Below are 21,031 nucleotides of genomic sequence, written 5' to 3'. Positions count from 1 at the left end.
ATTAGGCAAGGCCACAGCGTAGAGCTACACAGTGCATGATGATCACAGTGTCCAAGCCAGGCAACAAGTGACGACAGAAAGTCAGACTTTACTTTCAAGCCACATGATGTGTGTTATAGTCACCTTGAGTTGCTGGGACAACACACCAAACAATGCCAACGAGAAGAAAGGGTTTATGGAGGGGAAGCTTAAGCATGACAGGAAAGCATGGCAGAGGCTGGGCACCATATCTTGCCACAGTAGCTGGCAGAAAACAGCGAAAGTGGGAGCTGGAGGGATGGCTTAGTGGTTAAGGCGCTTGCCTATGAGGCTAAAGGACGGAGTATCGGTTCCTCAGGACCCACGTAAAGCCAGATGCACGAGGTGGCACATGCGTCTGGAGTTCGTTTGCAGTGGCTGGAAGCCCTGGCGCGCCCGTTCTCTCCCTCTTTCTCTTAAATAAATAAATCAAAATCAAAATAAATACCTCCCAGGCACACTAAGTATTTAAAAAGAAAAAGCAGCCAGGCATGGTGGCACATGCCTTTAATCCCAGCACTCCGGGAGGCAGAGGTAGGAGGATCGCCGAGAGTTGGAGGCCACCCTGAGACTACAGAGTGAATTCCAGGTCAGCCTGAGCTAGAGTGAGACCCTACCTCAAAAAATGAAAAAAAAAAAAAAATTCAATATTCAGTATACTGAGAAGAAAAAGCTCCTTTGTGTTGGTAAAATAAATTCATAATTGTTTTTGAATTTTCAGTATAAATAAATTGCCTTGATGGCATATTACAATGTAATGCTAATTGCCTGTGAGATAGTTAAATAGCAGTATTGAAATCTAGCCTCTAACTGCCATCTTGTGGCTAAGAGTGGATGTTCACTAACTATATATATTGTATCTTTTTGTACTGTATGCTGCAATGACTGACCCATGCTTATACTGTTTCTAGAAGCTACAAACTAAGAATGATAAATTACCAATTACGTCTAGTATTCGATAATTTTACTATCACCCTTTGTTATGGATAGGTTAAGAGGCCATAGAGATTAGATATTCAATTTGAGTAAAGTATACAGCCATTTGTTTTATGATAAAGGGATTTCTTATTTTCTTTTTGGCTTTTTCGAGGTAGGGACTCACTGTTGTCCAGACTGATTTGGAATTCACTATATAATTTCAGTGTGGCCTAGAACTCATAGTAATCCTCCTACATTTTCGTCTCAAGTGCTGGAATTAAAGGCATGTGCCACCATGCCTGGTTTCCTTTAAAAATAAATAAATAAAAATTTTTTTTTGTTTGCTTTTGTTTTTGGAGGTAGGGTTTCACTCTAGCCCAGGCTGGCCTGGAATTCACTATGGAGTCTCAGGGTGGCCTCGAACTCATGGTGACCCTTCTACTTCCACCTCCCAAGTATACCATCAAGCCCGGCTTAAATTTTTTTAAAAACATTTTATTTATTTGAAAGAGAGAAAGAGAGAGACAATGGGCACATCAGGGCTTTCAGCCACTGCAAACGAAACCCAGACACTTGTGCCATCTTGTGCATCTGGCTTTACCTGGCTACTGGGGAATTGAACCTGGGTCCTTTGGCTCTGCAGGAAAGCACCTCAACCACTAAGCCATCTCTCCAGACTAGTAAGAGGATTTCTTTGTAAAGTTTAGAGACGTCATTAGATTAAGAGAGAAAGAGAAGAGACTTGTATAATGAACTCCCATCCATGAGAATGTAGGAGCAGGGTGAAGCCCACCTAGAGACCCAAATTGGGGGCCATTGATAAATTTTGAACAGGGGCTGAGTTAACCGCCACTGATTTCATGTTTCTATGGCTGAATGGGGGGGCTGAGCAAATCAGCCACAAAAGCCAGGTTCAAGTTTACTCCCTTTAGAAATCTTTTTGTTGTTGTTGTTGTTTTTTGGGTTTTCGAGGTAGGGTCTCACTCTAGCCCAGGCTGACCTGGAATTCACTATGGAGTCTCAGGGTGGCCTCGAACTCACGGTGATCCTCCTACCTGTGCCTTCCGAGTGCTGGGATTAAAGGCCTGTGCCACTATGCCCCCCTCCTCTTAGGCATCTTAATCTTAGGAAAGGGGAACTCCTTTCTAGGGAAGGACTTTGGTTGAGTTTAAGGAGAAACAGATCTAGGGAACTCCTTTAGGTACCAAAAGATGAGGAGAAATCTATCCTTCTCTGACCATTAGCATAGTGCAGACTGCAAGGGGGTGCAAAGATATCCCTGGCTTTTATTTTGGGGGTTCTGTCACTCTAAACTTTCTCAATCCTCCCTCTGAAGAAGTAGCCCTTAGAGAGATGGCTTAGCAGTTAAGGCACTTGCTCGCGAAGCCTAAGGACACATGTTTGACTCTCCAGATCCCACGTAAGCCAGACGCACAGAAGTGAGGCAAGCGCAAGGCCACACATGCCCTCTAGGTGGCGCAAGTGTCTGGAGTTCTATTTCAGTGGCTGAGGCCCCGATGTGCCAATTCTGTCTCTCTCTCTCTAAAAATAAAAATAAATAAATAAATAAATAATTTAAGAAAATAATTAGCTCTAACTGGCATTAGGGAATTGGGGCAAAGACTGATTTGGTTTCTTCAAGCTCAGTAGGGTCACCAGGTATGGCAGTTGGGGTACCCCTCCAGTGAGTCTATCTAAGGGACTCCAAAAGTGTATTGAAGCCAGGTGTGGTGGCACATGCCCTCAATCCCAGCACTTGGGAGGCAGAGGTAGAAGGATCATCATGAGTTCAAGGCCACCCTGAGACTACATAGTGGATTCTAGGTTAGCCTGGGCCAGAGTGAGACCCTACCTCGAAACCTTCCCCCCTGAAAAAAAAAGAGGTTTTGGGGGGAAAATGGAGTAGAGTCACAAGCATGTGTTCTTTTATTTTTAGCATGTGTTCTTAAGAGAAACTGAGGCCTTTAAAGAGAAATTAGAGGGCTGGAGAAACCAATAAATAAATAAATAACTTCAGTTTTGGCTTTTTTTTTTTTAATTACTTATTTATTTATTTGAGAGTGACAGACACAGAGAGAAAGACAGATAGAGGGAGAGAGAATGGGCGCGCCAGGGCTTCCAGCCTCTGCAAATGAACTCTAGATGCATGCGCCCCCTTGTGCATCTGGCTAACGTGGGACCTGGGGAACCGAGCCTCGAACCGGGGTCCTTAGGCTTCACAGGCAAGCACTTAACCGCTAAGCCATCTCTCCAGCCCAGTTTTGGCTTTTAAGAGTCATGTAAATAACTGGAACTTGGTCCATTTTCTTCAGGTTGTATTAGCTTAAACCCCAGAGTTGTAAATATTTAATGCTGAACTCTCAGCAAGAACTTTCTGAGTTTAAAATGTTGTTCCAAGACTTTAGATGCATACTTACAAAGTTATTTGATAGGACCTTGGAGAAGAAGATCTGATGAAAGAATCTGAAAGTTTTCTGTTTAATAAATGAAGACAGGCTGGAGAGATGGCTTAGCAGTTAAGGCACATGCCTGCGAAGCCAAAGGACCCAGGTTCAATTCCCCAGGACCCACGTTTAGCCAGATGCACAAGGGGGCGCACGCGTCTGGAATTCGTTTGCAGTGGCTGGAGGCCCTGGCGCATCCATTCTCACTCTCTCTGTCTCTGTCTCTCTAATAAATAAATAAAATTAAATCTTCAAAAAAATAAATGAAGACATCAGGAAAGGAAATAGCAAGTTGAAAAACTGAAAAGAGGTGAATAACTTCAAATCCCAGATCATAGTTACATTCTTTGGATTTGAGGTAGACCTGAACCTAGTTGCTACAAATTCTGCAAATGGTGTTTATTAGAATTACAGTTTTTAAAGTGGATTGAGTCTCCTGGGTATTTTGACACTAAATTTAATAGCCATAAAATCCTGCACTTCATATTCAAAAAGTTAAAATCTATAAGCTTTTAATCTTGCAAAATTAAGCAATGTCTATAGTTCTTAAAAATAAAAAGAATACTTGTATATGTTAAAAAAATATATACAAAATTATAATGGAGTCACATTGTAATCTCACACTTTTCCTTTTACATTCTGTACAATGCAAAGTTGAAGCATTTATGGAGAGAAAAGGGCTTTTTGTCTTACACTTGAGGGGTGAGAAGATTTATTCTAAGGTGCCAAGAGAGTGCTAAGAGCCCTCAGATACTTGGGTATCACAAGTGACAGTAAAACGCCAATGTTCAGCAGGGTACTCCAGCTGGGAGTTAACAAACTGGGTCATCTTGAGGCTTGACGATCTGCTTGTTTGCAATTTTCAAACTTCTGAATAGATGCTGAAGCAGGTCTAGCATTGGCCTCCCCTGCAAAACAGAAACAAAGCATTATGTCTTCATGTATTCTAGGCTCACTGTCTCCCATGTTCCTTGAGCTTCTTTTTTTTTATTTTTGTTTTTATTGAGGTAGGGTCTCACTCTGGCCCAGGCTGGCCTGAAATTCACTCTGGAGTCTCAGGGTGACCTCGAACTCATGGCGATCCTCCTACCTCTGCCTCCCGAGTGCTGGAAGTAAAGGCGTGCGCCACCACAGCTGGCCTTTCTTGAGCCTCTTCATGGTTTATGCTGGCCATGTAAAGTTATATGTAACAGTTCCATGCTTATACCAAAGGATTAAATCTGATTCTTAATATCTGATTTTTTTTGTTTAGTTTTATTTATTTATTTTTTTTGGTTTTTCGAGGTAGGGTCTCATTCTAGCCCTGGCTGACCTAGATTTCACTATGCAGTCTCAGGGTGGCCTTGAACTCATGGCGATCCTCCTACCTCTGCCTCCCAAGTGCTGGGATTAAAGGCGTGCGCCACCACACCCAATTTATTCATTTTTTTTTTTTTTTGAGAGCGACAGAGAGAGAAAGAGAGAGAGAATGGTCATGCCAGGGCCTCCAGCCACTGAAAAGGGGCTCCAGACTCATGTGCCACCTTGTGCATGTGGCTTACGTGGGTCCTGGGGAATTGAGCCTCAAACCAGTGTCCTTAGGCTTCACAGGCAAGCGATTAACCACTTAAGCCATCTCTCCAGCCCTTAATAGCTAATATTTTGACAGTCCTTCCATTCGATAAAGGATTTTTGGAAGCCAATCACATATTTTGAAAATAAACTAATTTCTTCATAACTGTGATGCTTTCGTAGAGGCCCAAGGATTCATTCTAAAACATGTTTGCTAATACAAATGTTTACATTTGGTCAGGAATAAAAAATTTGAAGCTGGTTTAGAATTACTGGTATCAGGCCCAGAAAGCCAAGTGGCACATGTTCTCTCTCATATGTGGATCTTAGCTACAGATGACTGAGCTTCTGTGTGAGAAGGAAAAAACTCAGTAGCAGAGGCCAGTCAGCTAGAAAAGAGATATAAAGGGAAGAGAAAGAAAGGGAAGGGGGTACTTAATAGGATGGTATTGTATATATGTAAGTAGAAGAATAGATTAATGGGGGTGAAAAGGCCCATTATGGCCAAAATGAGGTCTGAAGAAGAGATTGAGTAAAGGAAAGGTGGAGGGACAGCTAACCAAAATCTAAGAGGATATAAATAAATCATATATAATCCTACTGTTTTGGACAATGGAACACTCAGGTGCCATAGATTGTGACTAGAAAATTTTCAGTGTCAGGATGGGATATCTTCCAGTGAGTTGTTGGCCAGGGAGGTTCCCAAAATGATGCCCCCAAAACATTATAGGCCATTGCCAAGGCCCTTGGTTTCCCAGCAGGAATAAATGGTAAGACCCTATTGCTGAAGACTCCACATACTTGGGCTGCAAGGCCACTGAGAAATCCTGCTGGATCTGCGCTGATAACCTCTTCCATGTAGACCAACTGACAGAAAGCTGGAAGAAGCCATTCTGCATGAAGTTCAATGGGACAAAGAGAAATCACCAGTGAAGATACTCAACAATGGACATTGCAAGCCTTATATTTGGCCAGGCAGGGCAAATGACCCAATGGGTGCAATAGTGGCACGTCTGTTATGGGGGAAACCAACTGTCCTCTAATTGGACGGGAGGCCCGCTCCATGGGAGGGAATACATCCCTGATACTGAAAACTTAAAACAGGGGTAGTCATGAGCCCTAGGGGTATAACGTCTGCTGTTGTCTGGCTAAATGTATATACTATGCTTATCAAACTGCCCAGTAAGCACTTCTGTTAATGTTCACACCCTTATATTAATGCTACTCTCACTTTTGGTAGAGAATCTTCTCTTTTCAGATGGCAGTGACCTTGGGATGACTCAGAAGGTATCATGGTGACGGAAAGAAATGACCGCAGTGCTCAGTATTGCAATATCTCTATCACACCTTCCAAGGCTCAGGGTCTAATGCGGAAGAGGTGGCGGAAAGAATGTAAGAGCCAAAGGAAGGGCAGGACTCCTTACAACGTGCTCCTTCAGACACAAAATGGCCTGGATATCCATGACCTCACAGTGCCTGACACTCCCTACACAAGACCACCATAATAGGAGGAAAAGATCATGACATCAGAATAAAAGAGAGACTGATTGAGAGGGGGAGGGGGTATGATGGAGAGTGGAGTTTCAAAGGGGAAAGTGGGGGGAGGGAGGGGATTACCATGGGGTATTTTTTATAATCATAGAAGTTGTTAATAAATTTTTTTTAAAGAATTACTGGTATCTTATTTTAAGCAAAGGAAAAGCAACTGAGCACGAATCCGCTATCTTTAGAACAGTTTGTGAAAATATGGTATAAATATCTCACTTTAGTGCTTGCTTTCACAGTACATATACTAAAATTGGAACGATACAGAGATTAGTGAGGCCCTTGCGCAAAGATGACACGCAAATTCATGAAGCATTCCATATTTAAAAAGGGGGGAGCTGGGCGTGGTGGCACACGCCTTTAATACCAGCACTCGGGAGGCAGAGGTAGGAAGATTGCCATGAGTTCAAGGCCACCCTGAGATGACAGAGTTAATTCCAGGTCAGCCTGGACCAGAGTGAGACCCTACCTCGAAAAACCAAATAAAAAAAAAAGGGGGGGACTAGGAGGATGGCTTAGTGGTTAAATGCTTGCCTATGAAGCCTAAGGACCCCGTTTCGAGGCTCGATTCCCCAGGACCCACGTTAGCCAGATGCACAAGGGGGCGCACATGTCTGGAGTTCATTTGCAGTGGCTGGAGGCCCTGGCGCCCCCATTCTCTCTCTGTGTCTACCTCTTTCTCTCTCTGTCTGTCACTCTCAAATAAATAAATAATAATGAACAAAAAAAAAGTTAAAAATTTTTTTTAAATATTACTTTATTGTTATTTCAAATATAGAGAGGTATTAATGCCATACTTTTGGAGAGCCATTAAAATTGCTCTAAATGTTGGCAATAAGTGCATCAAAGGGTTGTCTTTGGTGTATCAAACATCTGCTGTTCATGCATCTCTAGTTTTCTTTCAAAGTAAATTTTGCCTTCGAGTGCTGACATGTTGCATATAGACACAGCAATATACGTTGTGGCAGGTAACTTTTTCTCTCTTGGAATGTGGTTGCAGTCGTCCTGGTTCAGTTCTGGATTTTTGTTTTGTTTTGTTTGTAAGCAGGATGCAACTTAACATGTCCTTTGTGTCAAGCCATGTGCAAAACCACTGATGTGGTGCGTCACAAGGTGAATGTTTGTATTTAGTGAGGCCCCGCTTTATGCTTTACTTCTTGGTGAATTTACATTTATATCTGAAGCTGTTTATTTATTTTTCTTTCGAGGTAGGGTCTCACTCTACCCAGGCTGACCTGGAATTCACTCTGTAGTCTCAGGGTGGCCTCGAGCTCATGGCGATCCTCCTATCTCTGCCTCCTGAGTGCTGGGATTACAGGCGTGAGCCACCACGCCCGGCCTGAAACTTTATTTTTAACAAATAAAATGTAACAGGTTTCACGGGTGGGGGGATTCTCTTCTGAAGGAAATCCAACTATGTCCTATGCTTTGGTCAAATCTAATACTGCCAAAGAAGAGGAGCCTGGCTTGGTGGCGCATGTCTTTAACCCCAGCACTCGGGAGGCAGAGGTAGGAGGATCACCGTGAGTTCGAGGCCACCCTGAGACTCCATAGTGAATTCCAGGTCAGCCTGGGCCAGAGTGAGACTCTACCTTGAAAAGAAGAAGGAGGAGGAGGAGGAGAGCAAGGAGGAGGAGGAGGAGAAGGGAGAAGAAGAAGAACAGGAAGAAGAAAGAGAAGAAGAAGGGAAAGAAGAAGAGGAGGAAAGAATGTGGTGGTTGGATTCAGGTGTCCCCCATAAACTTAGGGGTTCTAAATGCTAGGTTCCCAGCTGATGGAGATTTGGGGATTAACGCCTCCTGGGGGCAGTGTATTTTTGGGGGGTGGGCTTATGGGTGTTATAGCCAGTGTTTGGCACACTCTCCTGTTGCTATTGTCCACCTTATGTTGGCCAGGGGGTGATGTCCACCCTCTGCTCATGCCATCGTTTTCCCCTGCCATTGTTGAACTTCCCCTCCAGCCTATAAGCCAAAATAAACCTTTTTTTTTCCCCACAGGCTATTCTTGGTTGGGTGATTTCTACCAGCAATGTGAACTCTAATGCATGTGAAAACAAACACAATAACATGTTTGGTTAAAAAGCTAGTTCAGGGCTGGAGAGATGGCTTAGTGGTTAAGCGCTTGCCTGTGAAGCCTAAGGACCCCGGTTCAAGGCTCAATTTCCCAGATTAGCCAGTTGCACAAGGGGGCGCACGTGGCTGGAGTTCGTCTGCAGTGGCTGGAAGCCCTGGCATGCCCATTCTCTCTCTCTGCCTTTCTCTGTCTGTTGCTCTCAAATAAAAATAAACAAATAATTTTTTAAAAAACAAAATAAAATTTTGTTTTAAATTGGCACACCAGAGCCTCAGCCACTGCAATCAAACTCCAAATGCTTGCTCCACCTAGTGGGCATGTGCGACCTTGCGCTTGCCTCACCTTCGTGAGTCTGGCTTACGTGGGATCTAGAGTGTAGAACATGGGTCCTTAGGCTTTGCAGGCAAGTGCCTTAACCGCTAAGCCCTCTCTCCAGCCCTGTCAAAGTATTTTTTTTTTCTGTCAAAGTATTTTTGTCTCTGGAATAAGAAAGGCAAATAGCCAGGTGTGGTGCACACCTTTAATTCCAGTACTTGAGAGGCAGAGGTAGGAGGATCGCTGTGAGTTCAAGGCCACCCTGAGACTATGTAGTGAATTCCAGATCAGCCTGGAATAGTTGGCTTAGTGGTTAATCTGTTTGCCTGCGAAGCCAAAGGACCCACGTTCCATTCCCTAGAACCCATGGAAGCCAGATAGATGCACAAGGTGGCCCATGTGTCTGGAGTTTGTTTGCAGTGGCTGAAGGCCCCTGTGCACCCATTCTCTCTCTTTCTCCCTCTCTCTCTGCCACTTTCTCTCTCTCTCAAAATAAATAAATAAATAAATAAATAAAACCCCAAAAACTAAAACAAGGAAAGTTAACTGATACACATGTTCTCCAATCTTTTTTTTAAAAAATATTTTATTATTTATATATTTATTTGACAGAGAAAGAGGTAGAGAGAGAGAATGAGTGGGTGCGCCAGGCCTCCAGCCACTGCAGATGAACTCCAGATACATGCACCACCGGGTGCATCTGGCTAACAAGGGTCCTGGGGAATCGAACCTGAGTCCTTTGGCTTTGCAAACAAACACCTTAACCACTAAGCCATCCCTCCAGCCCCTCTAATCTTTTTTAAAATTAATTAATTTATTTATTTATATAAAGAGAGAGAGAGAGAGAATGGGCATGCCAGGGCCTCTGGCCATTGCAAATGAACTCCAGACGCATGCGCCACGTCGTGCATCCGGCTTTTCGTGCATACCGGTGAATTGAACCTGGGTCCTTTGGCTTTGCAGGCAAGTGCCTTAACCACTAATCCATCTCTCCAGCTCTTTTTTTTTTTTTTTTTTTCGAGGTAGGATCTAGCTCTAGCTCAGGCTAACCTGGAACTCACTATGTTGTCCAGGGTGGCCTTGAACTCATGGTGATCCTCCTGCCTCTGCCTCCCAAGTGCTGGGATTAAAGGTGTGTGTCACCAAGCCCAGCCAGCTCTTTGCAACTTGGATGGGTCAGGGCTGGGCAGCAGATCCAGTTGGATGCTAAAACCCTGGGCAAGCGCCCCAAGCTGGTCTCTGATGGGGTTCCCACACTGGACACCTGGATGGAGCCAAGGAGATCTGCTTGCACCCGAGGGTGCTGTTACGAGGCAGACAGACGCCTCCATTAGTCCGAGCCAAACAGGTGTCCCGAGGACCAAAATAGCCGTCAGATGACACCCTTCTGTGCCCAAAGTCCAGCGTCTCCGGGCAGCGACAGCTAAAAATAAGCAGGAGAGGCACGCGCCTTGTGGGTGGGGGGTTGGGGGGACGTCAGCGGCGACCGCACCATCTTACCCAGGGTCCAGGGCACCATGAGATCGCTCCGTTTCATTTCTACCGAAGCCTTGGTGTCCCATCCCCAAGTGGCCCGGGAGAACCTGGACAATGTCGCCCACAACCTGTACCCACTCTTGTTCAAGGCCAGCTACATGCTAGAGCGCGCAGAAGTGATCCGCGCGGTGCTGGAACGCTGGCCCTTGGAAGAGTTCCGCCTGGCTGCGCTGCTGAGGCCCAGCGATGACCACCCGGAGGACCTGAGTGACCGCGCCTGCAAGACTTGCCTGGAGGCCTGCGTGCAGGGCCTGGCTGACCATGCGCGGCGGGGAAGGGGCGGCCGCCTGCGCCTGGTCGATTTCACGGGGGTCCAGGACGTGCAGGTTCAGCGGTGCCCCTGTGGCAGGGGTCTGGGCAGGTGGGGCCGCACCGATCTGCTGGCCAGGACCTGCTGCCAGCTGCAGGCCCAGCAGGGCACATCTGCATATCCCATTCAGGTCCTGGCGGACCTCTTTGTCACCGAGGGCAACTTTGAGGCAGTGGTGCAGGCTCTGCAGCCGCTGGGCCAGGCCCCTCTGCGGGTGCGCTGTCCCTCGCTCCGGGCAGACAGCCTGAGCCCCGGGCAGCTCCTGCAAGTGCTTTACCTGGCCCAGCCAGCTGAGCTGCGAAAGCTGGAGGTGGTGCACAACGTGCGTCTGCATGCTGGCCACGTGCAGCAGCTGCTGGCCCAGATGGGCTTCCCTCGGTTGACCTCTCTCACCCTGCCCACCAAGGCCTTCGATGCACCCCCGTCCCACGTCCCACCGCCCGCGGGGGAGGACCCCCTCCTGGCCTCCATCGCCCGGGAGCTGAGCCACATGACCCAGTTGACAGAACTGAGCGTGGCTTTCTCGACACTGACTGGCAAAATCCAGACACTGCTCAGGTAAGTCGCGGACAACTGGACACGGGTGTGTGTGGGGGGGCCAAGGGAGGGGGCCCGGGGAAGTCCTCTGATTCCAGGTTGGAGTGACACTGAGAAATAGAGACGAGGATGGGACGAATTGACACAGGACCCTGAGCTTGCTGTCCCCCAGGACTGTGCTGACCGCAACAGCAGGAAAGGGACAAGGGAAGGAGTGGCCCGAGTTGGAGCCATCAGGAAAAATTCAGGGGCAACTTGGGGGACGGCTCTGCTTGCCATACATGGGGCATGCTCAAAATCCCAGTCCCCATATAAAGCCAAATGCAAGCTGGGCATGGTGGTGCACGCCTTCAATCCCAGCACTCAGGAGACAGAGGCAGGAGGATGGCAAGTTTGAACCTAGGCTATATTGGAAGACCCTGTCTCAAAATAAAACAAGCAAGCTGGCGTGGTGGCGTAATCCTTTAATCCCAGCACTCGGGAGGCAGAGGTAGGAGGATCGCTGTGAGTTCGAGGCCACCCTGAGACTCCATAGTGAATTCCAGGTCAGCCTGAGCTACAGTGAGACCCTACCTTGAAAAACCAATAATAATAATAACATAACATAACATAAAATAAAATAAATAAAACAAGCAACAATGACAACACACACACACACACACACACACACAGAGAGAGAGAGAGAGAGAGAGAGAGAGAGAGAGAGAGGGACGGTCTGGGAGTGTGGTTCAATGGTAAAGTGCTTGCCTGTGTCAATGCAAAACACATAGCTCTCTCCTCAAAGGGAGTAAGGGACAGTTTATTCTGGAGCCAAATATGAATGAGCGTGACCTAGGAACACAGATCTAGGTTACCTCAAATTCCATGTTCCAAACACATGAATAATTTAATGAAGTGTTTTGTATTTATTTGCATATGTATTGGTTTTTTTCCCCGGCTGGCCTGGAATTCACTATGTAGTCTCAAGGTGGCCTTGAATTTTCAGCAACTCTCCTACTTCTGCCTCCCAAGCGATGGGGTTAAAGGCATGTGCCTGGCTTGTTTATTCATTAATTCTTTTATTTAGTTTTTATTTATTTTACTTATTTGATAGACAGAAAGGGGGTGCAGAGAGAGAGAGAGAGAGAAAAAATGGGCACATCAGGGCCTCCAGCCACTGCAAACGAACTCCAGATGCATGTGCCACCTTGTGCACCTGGCTTACGTGGGGCCTGGGGAATCGAACCTGGGTCCTTTGGCTTGGCAGGCAAATGCCTTAACTGCTAAGCCATCTCTCCAGCCCTAATCATTCATTTATTAGAGAAAGAAAGAAGTGATGGGTACACCAAGGCCTCCTGCCGTTGCAAACAAACCCCAGGAGCATGTGCCACTCTGTGCATCTGGCTTTATGTGGGTACTAGGAAATTGAACCCTTGGACCAGCAGGCTTTGCAAGAAAGCGCCTTTAACTGCTGAGCCATCTCCCCATCTGAGAAGAGGAAAATTATAAACTAGTGCACTTTTCAAATGCATTGGTGGAGATATCAGGTAGGCAGGTTATAGCAAAGTGGGCAGACCTCTGCTATTGATCCCAAGATGCTTTCTGGTGACATTCTTTTAATAAATCTTTAAATGTTTTATTTTTACTTATTTATTTGAGAAAAAGAGGCAGAGAGAGGGAGAGAAAGAATGGGCACGCCAGGGCCTCCAGCCACTGCAAATGAACTCCAGACACATGGGCCACCTTGTGCAGCTGGCTTACATGGGTCCTAGGGAATCGAACCTGAGTACTTTGGCTTTCAGGCAAGTGCCTTAACCGCTAAGCCATCACGGGGGCTAGAATAGCCTGAGATGACTTGGCTGTGGGCCTACAGCGTTCCAATCCCACGGCACTGAAATCAGTTGGTAGTCCTGCAGGCTATTTGAAGTAGATGCAACTGTGTTTGGTCCACACCTAGCATGTGCAAGGACCTAGTTCTGATCCCTAGCATCAGAGAGAGAAAGAGGAAAGAAGAAAGAGGGGTGGGGGGGAAGAGGGGCTGGACAGATGGCTTTGCGGTTAGAGGCTCAATTCCTTGGGACCCACGTGAGCCAGACGCACAAGGTGGCGCACGCATCTGGAGTTTGTTTGCAGTGGCTGGAGGCCCTGATGCACCCATTCTCTCTCCCTCTTTAGCTCTCAAGTAAATAAAAATAGACAAAATAAACCAGGCGTGGTAGCGCACGCCTTTAATCCCAGCACACGGGAGGCAGAGGTAGGAGGATCGCTGTGAGTTCGAGGCCACCCTGAGACTCCATAGTGAATTCCAGGTCAGCCTGGACCAGAGTGAGACCCTACAACAACAACAAAAAAAAAAAAAAAAAAAAGGAAAAGAAAAGCAAATAAAGAGGGGGAGAGAGAGAGAGGAAGCTAACTAGGATGTAAACAAGGCAGAAAGGATGGGTCAGAAATGAGATTATAGCTCTGGAGGATGAGATTGTCCCAGGACGTGGTGGCGCACGCCTTTAATCCCGGCACTGGGGCGGGGGGGGGGTGGACAGAGGTAGGAGGGTCGCTGTAAGGTTGAGGCCAGCCTGGGACTACAGAGTGTGTTCCAGGTCAGCCTGGGCTACAGCAATACCCAAAGAAACAACTGAAACAGAGGTTGCTGTCAGCCACGTGTGCGGTCTCACCTGAAATCCAGTGATGTCCCTCAGCAGCTCTGCTGTGTAAAGAAGCGGCAAGGGACAGGGCAGCAAACAAGAAGGGATGAGGACAAGGTGGCCTCATGTGTGTCAGGCCCGAAGAACCATGCGTGGGCATACAGCCAGGGAGAAGGATAGAAGAGGAGAGAGAGAGAGAGAGAAAGAGAGAGAGAGAGAGAGAGCACGCAGGACCCAGCTGCTTTGCACAGCGAGGCCGATGAAAGAGTGTTCCTAGGTCAGTCCAGGGTTCACAGAGGGGTAGGATGGCCTGAAAATGTGTATTCTCGTGAGTCCACAGACCTGCCCAGCTGGCACAGACTGCCTATACCAGCTAAATCGGGAGGGATTATGGGATATGGAGCCCAAATTCAGGCCTCTTTTTTAAAAAAAGTATTTTGTTTTAACTTATTTATTTGAGAACAAGCGAAAGAGAGAGAGAGAGAGAGAGAGAGAGAGAGAGAGCATGCCAGGGCCTCCATCCACTGTAAACCAACTCCAGACATGTGGGCCACTTTGTGTGTCTGGCTTACGTGGGTCCTGGGGAATCGAACCTGGGTCCTTTGGCTTCACAGGCAAGCACCTTAACTGCTAAGGCATCTCTCCAGCCCAAGGTCTTTGTTGGTTTTTGGTTTTCCAAGGTAGGGTCTTGTGTCTGGCTCTAGCCCAGGCTGACCTGGAACTCACTATGTAGTCTCAGGGTGGCCTTGAAGTCACAGCGACCCTCCTAACTCCGCCTCCCATTGGCTTCGATTAAAGACGTGCACCATCATGCCTGGCCCCAAATTCAGGTCGTTAGGCCTCTCTTCCCAGCTCTGTGTGGGTTTCATTGTCATCGCTACCCGCACAGTGAGCCCTGCGTGGATGTTCTCTACAAAACCATGTGCGTCACGTCCCTCCTCAACATGAAAGAGGGTCTTGGTAGGACCTTCCACTTTAGGTTCTGAGTAAAAAGGCTTCTAGGGGCTGGAGAGATAGCTTAGTGGTCAAGGCAGTTGCCTGCAAAGCCTAGGTTTGATTCCCCAGGACCCAGGTAAGCCAGGTAGACAAGGTGGTGCATGTGGGGGGAATTCATGTGCAGTGGCTGGAGGCCTTAGTGTACCCATTCTCTACTTCTCTTTCTCTCTCCCCCTCTCTCTCAAATAAATAAATAAAATAAAGCTGGGCGTGGTGGTGCATGCCTTTAATCCCAGCACTCCATAGGCAGAGGTAGGAGGATTGCCATGAGTTAGAGGCCAGCCTGAGATTACATAGTGAATTCCAGGTCAGCCTGAGCTAGAGTGAGACCCTACCTCGAAAAGCCAAAAATATAAAAATTAAAAATAAATAAATAAAATATTTTTTTAGAGGCTTCTATGAAGTCGGGCATGATAGCACACACCTTTAATCTCAACACTCAGAGGCAGAGGTAGGAGGATCACCATCAGTTCGAGGCCACCCTGAGACTGCATAGTGAATTCCAGGTCAGCCTGGGCTAGAGCGAGACCCTATTTTGCAAAACAAGAAAAACAAAAACAGCCCTCTATGATTAAAGTTGCTTACCCATTCATCAGGCCCATTAGTTATAATATATGTATATTCCAAGTGCTGGGATTTAAGATGTGTACCACCACACCTGGCCTATTAAAAAAAGGATTTTATTTATTTATTTGGGAGAGAGGGAGAATGGGCACACCAGGGCCATTGCAAACAAATTCCAGATGCATGTGCCACCCAGTGCATCTGGCTTTTTGTGGGTACTAGAGAATCAAACCTTCCTTGGTCCTTAAGCTTTGCAGGCTAGTGCCTTAACCAAGCCATCTCTCCAGCCCCTTTTTGAATTTTTAAAAACTTTTTTATTGATAGCTTTGATAATTATAGACAATAAACCATGTAATTCCCTTCCCTCCCCTACTTTCTCCTTCACAAATTCACTCTCCATCATATCCCCTCCCTCTCTCAATTAGTCTCTCTTTTGTTTTGATGTCATCATCTTTTCCTCCTATTACGAGGGTCTTGTGAAGGTAGTGTCAGACACTGTGAGGTCATGGGTATCCAGGCCAATTTCTGCCTGAATGCCACCTCTTCCACAATGGACCCTGAGCCTTGAAAGGTGTAATAGAGATGTTTCAGTGCTGAACATTCCTGTGTCACTTCTCAGCACCATGGTGCCTTTTGGATCATGCCAGGGATCACCTCCATCTGAAAAGAGAAGCTTCTCTAACCAAAAGTGATGGTAGCATTAATATATGGATATGAATGTTAAGAAAAGTGTTTCCAAGGCAGTTTGGTGAGCATAAGACATGCATTCACCCAGTTAAGAGCAGGTTTTATACTCTTAGGGCTTATGACCTCCCCCACCATAGGCTTTTGATTAAGTTTTCAGTACTAGGCATGTATTTGCTACCATAGAGTGGGCCTCCAGCCCACTGAGAATGGAGAGCGTGGTTGGTTTCCCCATAACAGATATACCACCACTGCACTCGTTTGGTCATTTGGTCTGGCTGGCCAAACTTAAGGCTTGCACTACTCATTGCTCTCACTTCTCCCTTAGGGCTGCACGTAGCATAGCTTTTCCCAGCTTTCTGTCAGCTGGTCTACAGGGAGGAGGCTTTCAGCTCAGCTCCAGCAGGATTTCCCAGTGGCCTTGCAGCCCAAGTATGTGGAGTCTTCAGCAATAGGGTCTTACCATCTATTCCTGGTGGGAAACCAAGAGCTTTGGTAATGGCCTGTAATGTTTTGGGGGTTTCAGGGACAACTCACTGGAAGGTATCCCGTCCCTGGCACTGAACTTTTTCTAGTAACAATCTATGGCTTCTGGGTATGCCATTATCAAAAAAAAAAAAAAAAAAGTAGATTTCCATATAGGTTATTCATGTCATCTTGAATTTTTTTATTATTATTTATTTGAGAGCGACAGAGAGAGAAAGAGGCAGAGAGAGAGAGAGAGAGAGAGAGAGAATGGGCGTGCCAGGGCCTCCAGCCACTGCAACCGAACTCGAGATGCGTGCGCCCTCTTGTGCATCTGGCTAACGTGGGTCCTGGGGAATCGAGCCTCGAACTGGGGTCCTTTGGCTTCATAGGCAAGTGCTTAACAGCTAAGCCATCTCTCCAGCCCCTCATCTTGAATTTTGATTAACCCTCTCTCCACCCTTCTTTTATTTATTTATTTGAACAAGTATCTCTAAGGTAGTGAGATGAGTCCTTAGGATATATGCCTTGGAGTGCTATAACTGGGTCATGTGGTAAATATATTTTTAGCTATCTTGTCTCAGAAACCTCCGCACTGATTTCCACAATGGCTGTGCCAGATTATATTCCCACCAACAGTTTTTTTTTAATATTTTCTTTTTCTTTTTTCTTTTTTTTTTGTTTGAGAGAGAGAGAGAGAGAATGGGCAGGCTACAGCCTCCAGACACTGCAAACAAACTCCAGATATGTCTGCACTCTTGTGCATCTGGCTTATGTGGGTCCTGGGGAATTGAAGCTGGGTTCTTTGGCTTTGCAGACAAATGCCTTAAGTACTAAGTCATTTCTCCAGCCCACCAACAGTTTTGTTTTTGTTTTTTTAATTTATTTCTTTGAGAGTGACAGAGAGAAAGAGGCAGAGAGAGAGAGAGAGAGAGAGAGAGAGAAAGAGAGAATGGACACATGAGGCTGGAGGTCCTGGCACGCCCATTCTCTCCCTCTCAAATAAATAAATGAAAATAAAGTTTAAAATTAAAAAAAAAAAGAATTGGGACTTTATTAGGAGAGTAATTAGTATCATGTCACAGGCAACATGATTCACCTGATTTTTTTTTTTTTTTTTTTTTGCCTGCCACACAGTCCCCTGAGGACTCCACTGCGGGTGCTGGACTTGGCCAACTGTGGCCTGAACCAAGAAGACATGTCCTACTTGGCGGACTGTCCCCACGCTGCCCATCTGGAGGTGCTGGACCTCAGTGGACATAACCTGGTCCACCTGTACCCTTCCACCTTCTTCAGGCTGCTGCGCCAGGCGGCCCAGACACTGAGGGTGCTCACCCTGGAGGAGTGCAACATCACAGACAGGCACGTTGGCATGATGATCGTGGCCCTCAGCCCCTGCAGCCAGCTCCAGGAGTTCAAGTTCTTAGGGAACCCGCTGTCAGCTCGGGCCCTGCGGCGCCTCTTCGCTGCCCTCTGCCAGCTCCCCAGGCTGCGCTGCATTGAGTTCCCGGTGCCAAGGGACTGCTACCCGGAGGGCGCTGCCTACCCCCAGGATGAGCTGGTGGAATGCAAGTTCGACCAGCAGAAATACGATGCCATTGCGCAGGAGCTGCGGGCCGTGCTTCTGCAGGCCAATCGGGAGGACATCTTAGCCTCCACCCCTCTCTCGGGAAGCTTTGACCCGGACATCCAGGAAACCAGCCGCGAGCTTGGCGCTTTCCTGTTGCAGGCCTTCAAGACTGCTTTAGAAAACTTCTCCAGGGCCCTCAAAGAGATGGAGTAGGCCCTCCGCCTCATGCGGTGATAATCTATCTGGTTATTTCGGTGGGCACCGGTGCCCTGGGGTCGGTCCTGGATGGGACCCTCGGGCTCAGCAGCATGGCCAGAGCTTTTCTAAGTGAAAAAAAAAAAAAAATAACAATAATAATCGCAGGTTAGAGGAAGGATGAACTTTCTAGATGGGACAGGAAGGTGCCTCTGCTAGTGAGTACATCAGGATCGTAGAGGAGGCTGAAGCGGCCTGGCACAGGGCACCCACCGTCACAAAGACTGGAGGAGGGTTGGAGAGATGGCTTGGCGGTGAAGGCGCTTGCCTGTGAAGACTAAGGACCCAGGTTCGATTCCCTAACACCCACATAAGACGGATGCACAAGGTGGTGCGTGCATCTGGAGTTTGTTTGCAGTGGCTGGAGGCCCTGGCGTGCCCATTCTCTCTCTCTACTTATCTACCTATCTGCCTTTTTCTTTTGCTCTCTCTCCAATAAGTAAACAAAATATTAAAAAAGAGTGGAGGAGGGCTGGAGAGATGGCTTAGCGGTTAAGTGCTTGCCTGTGAAGCCTAAGGACCCCACTTGGAGGCTCGATTCCCCAGGACCCACGTTAGCCAGATGCACAAGGGGGTATACGCATCTAGAGTTGGTTTGCAGTGGCTGGAGGCCCTGGCATGCCCATTCTCTCTATATATATATCTGCCTCTTTCACTGCCTGTTGCTCTCAAATAAATAAATAAAAATAAACAAAAACAGGCTCATTTATTTAAAAAAATAAAAGAGTGGAGGAGCTGGGCACTAGGTAAGGATAGAGTGCAGACAAGGCCCACTTGGCTCTGAAGCAGTGAAGGAGAGAACTCACCACAGAAAACATATAAAAGAAGCAGCAGCAGATAAAAACCAACAAAGAAGGCTGGAGAGATGGCTTAGCAGCTAAGGTTCTTGCATGCAAAGTAAAAAGATCCAGGTTTGATTCCCCAGGACCCATGTAAAACCAGATCCACAAGGTGGCACGTGTCTGGAGTTTGCAGCGGCTAGAGACCCTGTGGTGCCCATTCTCTCTCTCTTTCTTTCTATCTATCTGCCTCTTTCTCTCTCTCTCTCAAATAAACTTTTAAAATATATATTAAGAAAAAAAAAAACCTTAAGCCGGGCATGGTGGCGCACACTTTTTTTTTTTTTTTTTTTTGGTTTTTCGAGGTAGGGTCTCACTCTAGCCCAGGCTGACCTGGAATTCACTATGTAGTCTCAGGGAGGCCTCGAACTCATGGCGATCCTCCTACCTCTGCCTCCCAAGTGCTGGGATTAAAGGCATGCGCCACCACGCCCGGCTCGCACACCTTTAATCCCAGCACTCGGGAGGCAGAGGTAGGAGGATCGCTGTGAGTTCGAGGCCACCTTGAGACTCCATAGTGAATTCCAGGTCAGCCTGGGCTAGAGAGACCCTACCTCAAAACAAAACAAAACAAGATAAAAAATACCTTAAACCAACAAAGAGAGAGAGAGAGACAAAAAAATGAAAGTTAAAATGAAAAGTAAAGCAGACTTCTTACAGCAGGAGCTGTTGGTGGGGCTGGACATGTCCTGTTTGCTGTGGTAATACGTGCAAGAGTCCATTGCCTACAAAGGACGGCGGTGGGGGCGAGTGGACATCTTGGCTTTGGTTGCATCCCAACAGGTGTGTGTAGGCTTCAGTGTAGGCATAGACGGAGGGCGGCTAGTAGCCGACGCCCAGTGCTTCTCAGCACATTTAGTTCCCATTTTCTCCGCAGCAGCCACACTAGACATACCCAACCTCCTGGGATCAGGTGGACACATGAATGCAACCCGACACAAAATGGTACACTTACCTAAAAGGTGATGGGGCGGGAGCGGGGGAGAAACAGAGCTGGAGAGATGGCTTAGCGGGTAAGGCGTTCGCCTGCAAAGCCAAAGGACCCAGGTTCGATTCCCCAGGACCCACGTTATCCAGATGCACAAGGGGACGTCTGGAGTTCGTTTGTAGTGGTTGGAGGGCGAAGTTGTTGACAACATCTGCTTTGCCGAAGTATTAGTGTGATTAACTGTTAATAAAATGGAAGTGTGATGTACTCAGGTGCAATTTACTTTATCAACCAGTCTGAATTTTAATTTTTTATTTTCATTTTGGGTGGGTTTATTTTTGCCTGTTAATCCATTATGATTTATTAGCTGTACAGCAGTAGATCCTCCTCCCCAGCTTTCAACCCCATTACATATTTTACTAAGGGTCTCATCTTGGTGTCCTAAAATAATGAAAAGTATCACACAGTACAGCTAAGTACAAAACACATCACCCCCAAAAAATAATAAAATAAACAAAAACAATGTTTTTGCCCAGCGTGGTGGTGCACGCCTTTAATCCCAGCACTCGGGAGGCAGAGGTAGGAGGATCACCGTGAGTTCGAGGCCACCCTGAGACTACATAGTGAAATCCAGGTCAGCCTGGGCTGAAGTGAGACCCTACCTCGGGGAAAAAAAAAAATTCAAAATGCGTCAACCTAGAGCCTGATAGCTCTCTTAAAAGCAATACACAAAAGAAAAAAGTGTTTGAAATCAGTCAGACTGAAGTTCTTTAAAAACATGCATTGAATATGGGACAATTCATGTACAAGAATCATTTTTAAGTTGGTTTTGCTTCACATTATTATTTATCACTTTGTTGTT

At 46.7% G+C, this 21,031-nt stretch overlaps 1 protein-coding gene and 1 non-coding gene across 2 annotated transcripts; both read left to right on the top strand.

The window, feature by feature from the left end:
* Positions 1-6,699: 6,699 nt before the first annotated feature.
* On the top strand, positions 6,700-6,803 carry LOC123456404. Its single transcript, XR_006634506.1, has one exon. It is a non-coding gene; the product is annotated as a U6 spliceosomal RNA (small nuclear RNA).
* Positions 6,804-10,381: 3,578 nt separating this feature from the next.
* Lrrc14b (leucine rich repeat containing 14B) lies at positions 10,382-18,360 on the top strand. The gene is made up of 2 exons (XM_004670635.2): positions 10,382-11,268; positions 17,715-18,360. The coding sequence occupies exons 1-2, from the start codon at positions 10,382-10,384 to the stop codon at positions 18,358-18,360; spliced, it is 1,533 nt and encodes a 510-aa protein (XP_004670692.2).
* The last annotated feature ends 2,671 nt before the right edge of the window (positions 18,361-21,031 follow it).

This window comes from Jaculus jaculus, chromosome 21 (genome assembly GCF_020740685.1).
Source record: "Jaculus jaculus isolate mJacJac1 chromosome 21, mJacJac1.mat.Y.cur, whole genome shotgun sequence".
In the NCBI taxonomy this organism is placed as follows: domain Eukaryota; kingdom Metazoa; phylum Chordata; class Mammalia; order Rodentia; family Dipodidae; genus Jaculus; species Jaculus jaculus.
The sequence above is the reverse complement of the archived record's forward strand: the minus strand, read 5'-3'. Positions and strand labels throughout refer to the sequence as shown.